The following is a 9,192-nucleotide window of genomic DNA, read 5'->3' as shown; positions in this document are numbered from 1 at the left end:
TATGAGCTTGCTTTTGCACCCAGCTTGTCGAGTGTGCATCCGGTATTTCATGTTTCTATGCTCCGAAAGTATATTGGGGATCCGTCTTATGTTTTGGATTTCATCACGGTTCAGTTGGATGATGATTTGACTTATGATATGGAGCCAGTAGCTATTTTGGGTCGTCAGGTTCGAAAGTTAATGTCAAAGGATATAGCTTCAGTGAAAGTGCAGTGGAGAGGTCGGCCTGTAGAGGAGGCTACCTGGGAGACCGAGTGGGAGATGCGGAGCAGATATCCTCACTTGTTTAAGGCTTCAGGTATGTTTCTTGACTCATTCGAGGACAAGCGTTTGTTTAAGTTGGGGAGAATGTGACAACCCGGCCAGTCATCTCATGAATTACCACTCTGTTTTCCCTATTTCTACTTCTTTATACTTTGTTTATCTGTGTTATGTGGTGTCGGGTTGGTCGGATCGAATCCGGGATGATTTTGGTAAGGTTTGAGACACTTAGTCTCTTTTACGGAAGTTCAAGTTGGAAAAGTCAATCGGATGTTGACTTATATGTTATAGGGCTCGTATGTGAGTTCCGATGGTTCGGTTAGCTTCGGGAGGTAATTTATGACTTAGGAGTGTGATCGGAATGAGTTTTAGAGGTTCAGAGTAGATATAGGCTTGAACTGGCGAAGTTGATATTTTGGTGATTTCTGGTTGGTAGGGGAGATTTTGATATAGGGGTCGGAATGGAATTCCGAGAGTTGCAGTAGTTCTTTCGTGTCGTTTGGGATATGTGTCCAAAATTTTAGGTCATTCGGACGCAGTTTGGTTGAGTTTTTTTATCAAAAGCGGAATTCGGAATATTTTGGAAATTTAGGCTTGAATCCAATGTGTTTTGGTTGATTTGATGTTGTTTGAGGTGTTTTGTAGATTGGTACAAGTTTTAATAAGGTTTTGGGTTATGTTTGTTCCTTTGGTTGAGGTCCCGGGGGCCTCGGGTGAGTTTCAGGTGGTTAATCGGACCATTTCGTGAAGTTTGGAGTTGCAGAAATTGCAGGTTCAGCTGTTGCAGGTTTTTACTCTTCACGTTCGCGAGTGGACCCTCGTGTTCGTGAAGAGTCAGTGGAATTTAGTGGAATTTTATCCTTTGCGTTCGCGAAGGGCTGCATGCTCGTGCATCATGTTCGCGAGAAAGGAGACGCGTCCACATAGAGTCTTTTGGTCAGCTAGGTCTGAGGTCGAGTTTGTTCATCGTGTTCGCGAGAGAGGGTATGCGTTCGCGAAGGGTAAGTTTGAGGAACCATCGCGTTTGCGAGGGTCTTGTTGCGTTCGCGTAAGAGGATTTTAGTCAAAGTTATTTTTGTGCTTCGCGAACGTGAGGCATTGACCGCGTTCGCGAAGAAGGAATTAATGCCTGGGCAGAAAGTTTTTAAGGTCGTCTTGTCCGTGAATGTGGGGTTTATTTCCTCCATAGTTTGTCATTTTTGGAGCTTTTTGAAGGAGATTGAAGAGGGATTCAAGGGGAAATATTTGTAGGTAAGAATTTTGGACTTAAAACTCGATTCTATTGTGAAATCTACCTAATAAATCATGGAATCTAAGCCTAAAATTGAGAAATTAGGGCTTGAGATTAAGAGACTTTAAATGAGGATTTGAGGGGTCATTTGGACTCCAATTTCAATGTTCTTGATATGTATAGACTTGTGGGAGGATAGGGATTCCGGTGATGTAACTCTTATCGAATTTTGAGATGTGGGCTCGGGGGTCGGGTTTTGGTAATTTCGGGATTTGTGCCATTTATTTATTGTTTTCGCTTGGGCTTCATTCCCTTAGTATATTTTGACGTCCTTGTTCTGATTTTGGATAGATTCGACGCGCATGGAGGCCGATTTGAGGGGCAAAGGCATCGTGAGCTAGAGATTTAGCCGGTTCGAGGTGAATAATGATTGTAAATGATATTCTGAGGGTTTGAAACCCCAGATTTGCACATCGTAGTGCTATATTGAGGTGAGACACACGCTTGATGACGAGTGTGGAGTCGTGCACTATTAGGGATTGTGACTTGGTCCATCCCGATTGATGATTTTACCGCGTATTTGATTGAAAACTATTTGGTATCATCATTATTTGGGCTGAATGCCATATTTGGGCTTCGTGCCAACAGTTTGAACCCTTCAGGGCTTTTTTACTGATATTTCCTCACTGTTTGACTTTATATTTGAACTCAGTCATGCTATTTTCCCACTGTTTTCATACTCAGCCATGTTTACTCAGTTTTATTACTTAAATGATATTTTAAATGATGTTTGGGCTGAGAAACACTGTTTTTACTGCTGCCGAGTGGCTTGTGAGGATTTTGACTGAGTAAGATCGAGGGCCTATGTTGTGAAGAAACACTGATATTGATTTGAAGCCGAGGGCCTCAGATATGTACGCCACGAGGTGGCTTGATTGATATGAGGTCGAGGGCCTAGTGTTGATGCCACAAGATAGCTTGTTATTGCGCTTGGGCCGTAAGGGGCCCCTCCAGGAGTCTGTACACCCCCAGTGAGCGGGGGTACCCATTGTGATGTGAGATTGAGCCCGAGGGGCTGGTATTGTTCTATGTGATTGCCCGAGGGGCTGGTACTGTTCTGAGATGTTGCCTGAGGGGTGGATTTATTGATACTATGCCCGAGGAGCGAGCCTTTATGTGTTTACTTTTCATAATTGACTGTCAATTACCTACTTAATTATTGAGAAAGGCTTTTCATGAAGTTAAACTTGAGTTAAAGGATTTTACCTATCTTTCACTGATTTTCTATTTTTAAATAACTTTACTGCTTCATTATAGAATGCTTTGTGCCTTACGTGATTTCTTCCTTTCAGACTTTATTTACATCCGTTACTCACTAAGTTGGAGTACTCACTTTACTCCCTGCACCCTTGTGTGCAGAATCAGGCGTTGCGGATCATGCCAGTGCGAGTTGAGAGCTCCCGACAAATATCGGAGTCCACGAGGTAGCTGCTTGACGTCCGCAGTACCGTATTTCTCCCTCTTTATCATTTCTATCTCTTATCAGACATTTGTAATAGTTTGCAGACTTTTCAGACTTGTATTAGGTTTTATAGATGCTCATGACTAGTGACACCCCGGTATCGGGTTGTGTTGGGTTGTACTTCCGCATTTTAATGATATTACATGTTAATTAGTATTATTAAATCATGTTTTAGACTATTTTCTTGTTGTTTAACTATTTAACGTCGAATTGGGAATAGTTGGCTGGCGTTGTCTTCACGAGGGGCGCCATCACGGTCGAATCTGGATTTAGGGTCGTGACAAGGTCACAGCTTCGAGACGTAGAAGCAACCTCTTATAGAATGCAGGGTAAGGTTGCGTACGATAGACCCTTGTGATCCGACCCTTTCCGGACCTGCGCACAACAGAAGCTTAGAGCACCGGGCTACCCTGTTTTAGAACGAGTAATGCCTTGCAAGACGTAATGGTAATAGAATTTCACTATCATAGAATACGAGTGGCGCAAAAAAGATTTAGTCAATATTGAACATTATTTTATCTTAAGGTCCAAATTCATATCATGTGTTAAGGATGTATTGTGGGACGGGCCCGGGCCCAAACGGGCTGGGCCAAACGGTCTCGGGCCTAACGGTGCAAATGGGTGAGACCGGCCCACTCTGGTCCTAAGCCCACATGGTCCCGGGCTAAATGGGTCGGGCCCACGGGCCTAAACGGGCTTTTTCGTTTCGGGCTATTTTGTTTTTGAATTTTTTTTATCTAAGGCAATTTCTTGTAAACTATATATGTATATACTAATATAAATTGCTTATAATTAGCTATATATTTATATATAGTATGTATATATAATTATATATTGCCTTATATAATATATAGCTTATATATAATATATATACTATATCAAATTTAAACACAAAATAAATTGCAAAGAAATATTCAAGGGAATGTCTTATATATTTTACTATTACGACATTAACAAAGAATGACAATATCTTTCTTAGTCTTCCTCCCCCCAATGGAATGAGCACAACAAGGTACTAATACCACCATTAAAAGGAAAAAAAACTAAGGAAGATGTGCCAAAATACAAGTTACATATTAGTCTATGTATTATCTCTAACAAATCTCATAAATCCTTCAAGGTCCGGAGGAATTTTCGTTGGTGGTGGTGGTAGGATTAAAAACTCTTCTAATATAATGCACAAAATGAGGGTTAGAAGGAAAACTATATGGTAAGCACATAACAATAACTATTTTTACCAATTCTTCACGATATTTATTTGGATCAAAATATTAAATGCCACCGGTAATAGTGTTAATTCCCGATTGAACTAGATTTGACCCTGTACTAGGGTTAACCGTACTATCTACACTTGTCCACTCTTGCGCAGCTTTCATTTGTAAATAGCTAGCTTTATCTCTATTTATGTCTTTATTTGTCTAGCCAAACTACCCGTACCGCTACGGTCTCCAGTAAATTTATGAGCCATCAAAGACCCACAAGTTTTATACTTAGCCTTATTTTGTTCTCTTAGTTGAGTAAAAAAGTGCCAAACAAGAGATGTTTCGGGCCGTTTAGAAGGTTGTCTATTAAAAGTAGGGGTTACTACAGGAGGGTCAGACAGGGCATCAGTTGGGTTATTAACAGGACTAGTAGGTGTATCATCTAAATTCGGTTGCGTTTCATCTAAATCATCATTTTCCTCTACATTTTCAAAGATAGTTTGATTAGTATAAAGAGCATTCATAACTTCTTCATTTAATTGTTGACCTGGTGCAACATCATGGCAAAATTGACTATCGGAAAATTGAAAACAAGGGTTATCACTATCAAGAATAACAGGTGGAGGAGGACGGGTAACAGGTCTGGGTCGGGGAGCCGGGGGAAGAGTAGTAGCTTGGCGACTAGATTCACCAATTTTAGATTTTCCCTTACCCTTACCCCCAAATATTTTTTTTCAAAGAAAAGTCCATATTAATTATAATTATACTAAATAAAACACACAAAACTATAAAATTAAAACTTAAGAGTTGGAACGAGTTTACCGAATTGACGAACAGCTTCTTGAAAATTGAATATCGTTGAAGACTTGAATACTTCAATTCACCAACCTCACAATTTTTCACTAAATTGCAATAATAAAGTAAGCAATTATAGAAGAAAATTAGAGAGAGATTTAGAGAGATTGATGAATTTGTGAGTAAAAATAAAAAAATGAGGGGGTATTTATAGTTGAGAATAGGAAAAAGTGTAATTATAAAAAGTTTGAGGTTAAAACAAAGTTTGGGGGCCAAATGGCTATTCTTTTAAACTTCCCAACTGTTGAAATTAAGGGCCAATGGCTACTTTTTTTAATTTCTAGTCGTTGGTCTTTTTAAAAAAAAAAAGAAAATATATTATCGGTGGGCCCGTTAGGCCCGGTTGCCGGCCCAGGCCCGCTTGTCGGTCCCGGACTCGCGGTTATTTGTGTAGGACCAGCCCACCGTGGGCCTCAAAGACCATTTGAGACCGACCCGTTTGAACCGGACCGTTTGGCCCATTAGGCATGTGGTCTCGCGGGCCCGACCCACAATACAGCCCTATCATGTGTCCACTAATCACATGGCGTGCCAAGTCATATCCAAAAGTCAAATTGGTGCAATGACTTAAAAGAAATAATCATCAAGTGGAAGAGTTCGTTTACAACAAAACTATATCTCTTCCAAAACTATAGATAAAAAAGGGCAGCCCGTCCGGGGTCTGGGGAAGGGTCGGACCATAAGGGTCTATCGTACGCAGCCATATCCTGCATTTCTTCAAGATGCTATTTTCATGGCTCGAACTCGTGACCTCCTGGTCACATGACAGCAAAATAAAAGGTCTTCAATAAAACCAAAAGGCACATAAAAGTGCACAAGAAAAGCAAGAGAAAATAATGAAACATATATAGTCCATTTTATATTGAATTGGAATAAACCTTTAAGTTTTTAAAATTTGAACTTTTGTATACTTCAATCACATGCATCTAAGTCGAAAGTCAAAGTGTTCTCTGAAGTATCAAAAGTTAATCCTACTGCTTGGAGTTGATTAGAGCCTAATAATGTTAATTCTTTATCCCATCCCTTAAAAGCTAGACAATACTGATCACCTATGAGAAGTACAACTCGTTCTTGCGCCAGAAACAACATTGAACCAGGACTTTTGCTGCCAAAGTACAACTTCACAACAGGAAAGTACACTTCACTACCATCAATGTCTTGGTAACAAGTGTCGAAATCTTCAATTGGATTATCAACCATTTGAAGATCTTCTACCTCAGATCTAAATATATCGCGAAATAAGATGTAGAAATCTTGAGGAAAATGTGTAATTATGGTCCCTGTATCCACGATGACTCCACCATTGAAGTTTTTACCAAATTGCCACCATGACGGTTTCACTGGAACTTCCTTATCATCAATAAAGATTGTATAAAGATCGACAAAATGCAATTGAGGTAACCTGTAATTTGGTATTAATTTTGCCATTCTTGCTCCTGGCCACGGGGCTTTATTGAAACTGAGGATAGATGATTCTCCTGAATCAAAACTTGGTAGACAAAAAGCAAATAACGTCGCGTTAAGTTGTGATGGTAAAGAATATCCACCTGGATCATTCGGGTTTACTCTACGACTAAGGCCAACAATCCCAGAATATGCACCACTAAACATAACTTTCCCACCATTTTGATTTTTTCCACATCCAAACATAATCCTCTGTGATTTATGGTCTGAAGTAAAAGTAATCACCTCAGACGCCATGAAACCTACTGATTGGATACCACTTGCGTATGGTATATCATAGCGACAATAACGCATTTTTTCAATACATTTAAAAGCTGGATCCTCAGTGATGCAACTCGAATTATCTTTAGTGCAATCAATTTTTTGGAAAGTTTTTGATGCAGTAGAATTATATATAGGATGATATATTTGTTTATAGCATCGACTACATGGTCCACATTGCCACCAAACCAAATCAGTGCCAGTGTCTACTAGCAAATAACTTCTGCTGAAATCGCTACCAATTAAAAAAGACGCGACAAGCTCACCTTCTGCACTGTGTGTGGTCGTTAACCCTGTGGCTCGTCCACGAACAATCCCTTCTTTAACATTGTTACCATTTTCAAAAACCGAAGCCAAATAACTTGCTCTAGTATGCCCTCGAGCAAGACGAGCTCTGAGCATGGAGTCGTAGTCTTTGAAGTTTGATTTTTCAAATACATCGCGATGGTAAAGAGTAAAAGTATAAGATGGCATTGGGGGATCTGGAAGATTGGATGAATCAATAGACATAAAAAAATTTCTAGTTTGCATAATGGAAGTGTAGTTAAGGGGTACTAAAATTGGTTTTTCATTGCCAGAAACTACAAAAAGAATTGAGAAAATCATTGACATCAAAAGATGAATATAGATGAAATTTTCCATTAGCATAAAAAGGATGATGTTGTGCTTATTTTTCTTGATTTTGGTTAATATTTGTGTACTACTCCTAATTGCAGTCATCTATATATAAATTTAATAAGATTGAAAGAGATTTGATTGATTTGTTTGGTATCTACTTGATTTTGGTTAAACATTAAATATTTTTCCATGAAATAATCTGAAATAGAGCATGAAATCTCATAAGATATTTTCAAATTAGTAAGTAGAATCTAACATCTATATTATTTGGGATTACTTATTAATGTTGAACTGTGGAGGTGAGAAGGGGCAGAGCTACCGGGCCAGACGAAATTCCGGTTGAACTGTGGAGGTGTGTGGGTAGAGCAGGCTTGGAATGGCTTACTGCATTGTTTAGTGTTATATTCAAGACTAATAGAATGCCTGAAGAGTGGAGGTGGAGTACAATGGTCCCGTTGTATAAGAACAAAGGTGATGTCCAGAGCTGTAACAACTATAGGGGCATCAAATTACTAAGTCATACCATGAAAGTTTGGGAGAGAGTGGTAGAAATGAGAGTGCGAAGGACGGTGTCTATTTCAGACAACCAGTTCGGGTTCATGCCGGGACGATCTACCACAGAAGCTATCCACCTTATTAGGAGGATGGTGGAACAGTACAGAGATAAGAAGAAGGATCTCCACATGGTGTTTATTGATCTGGAGAAAGCGTACGATAAGGTTCCTAGGAAGGTCTTATGGAGCTGCTTAGAGGATAAAGGGGTCCCGAGTAACTATATTAGGGTGATTAAAGACATGTATGATGGAGCTAAGACTCGGGTTAGGACAGTAGGAGGCGACTCTGAACACTTTCCAGTTATTACGGGGTTGCACCAAGGGTCTGCGCTCAGCCCATTCCTATTTGCCCTGGTGATGGATGCACTGACTCATCATATTCAAGGGGAGGTTCCATGGTGCATGCTATTTGCTGATGACATTATTCTAATTGACGAGACAAGAGGCGGCGTCAACGAGAGGCTAGAGATTTGGAGACATGCTCTTGAGTCTAAAGGTTTCAAGTTGAGTAGGACGAAGAAGGAATACCTCGAGTGCAAATTTGGAGTTGAGCCGACGGAAGCGGGAGTTGAAGTGAGGCTTGACTCTCAAGTAATTCTCAAGAAAGGTAGTTTCAAGTACCTTGGATCGGTTATTCAGGGGATCGGGGAGATTGACGAGGATGTCACACACCGTATAGGGGTGGGGTGGATGAAGTGGAGGTTAGCGTCGGGAGTCTTGTGTGACAAGAAAGTGCCACCGTTACTAAAAGGTAAGTTTTATAGAGCAGTGGTTAGGCCTGCCATGTTGTATGGAACTGAATGTTGGCCGGTAAAGAACTCACACACCCAGAAGATGAAAGTAGCAGAGATGAGGATGTTGAGGTGGATGTGCGGGCATACAAGGATGGATAAGATTAGGAATGAAGATATTCGAGAGAAGGTGGGTGTGGCCCCCATGGAGGACAAGATGCGGGAAGTAAGACTCAGATGGTTCGGGCACATTCAGAGGAGGAGCACTGATGCACCGGTGAGGAGGTGTGAGCGACTGGATGTAGTGGGCACGCGGAGAGGTAGAGGGAGACCTAAGAAGTATTGGGGAGAGGTGATCAGACATGACATGGCGCGACTTAGGATTACTGAGGACATGGCCCTTGATAGGGAACTATGGAGGTCGAGCATTAAGGTTGTAGGTTAGGGGAGAGTGTGAATATTTCTACAGCACATAGAGGGAGACTATCCAGTT

The 9,192-nt window shown here is 40.6% G+C and overlaps 1 protein-coding gene across 1 annotated transcript; it reads right to left on the bottom strand.

Moving 5' to 3' along the window:
• Window positions 1-5,983: 5,983 nt before the first annotated feature.
• On the bottom strand, window positions 5,984-7,438 carry LOC138882232 (protein ASPARTIC PROTEASE IN GUARD CELL 1-like). Its single transcript, XM_070162748.1, has one exon. It carries the CDS (start codon window positions 7,436-7,438, stop codon window positions 5,984-5,986), a length of 1,455 nt encoding a protein of 484 aa, XP_070018849.1.
• Between the last annotated feature and the right edge of the window lie 1,754 nt (window positions 7,439-9,192).

The sequence above is a fragment of the Nicotiana sylvestris genome, chromosome 11, assembly GCF_000393655.2.
Source record: "Nicotiana sylvestris chromosome 11, ASM39365v2, whole genome shotgun sequence".
NCBI lineage: Eukaryota > Viridiplantae > Streptophyta > Magnoliopsida > Solanales > Solanaceae > Nicotiana > Nicotiana sylvestris.
Note: the sequence above shows the minus strand (reverse complement) of the source record. Positions and strands in the feature narration are given on the sequence as shown.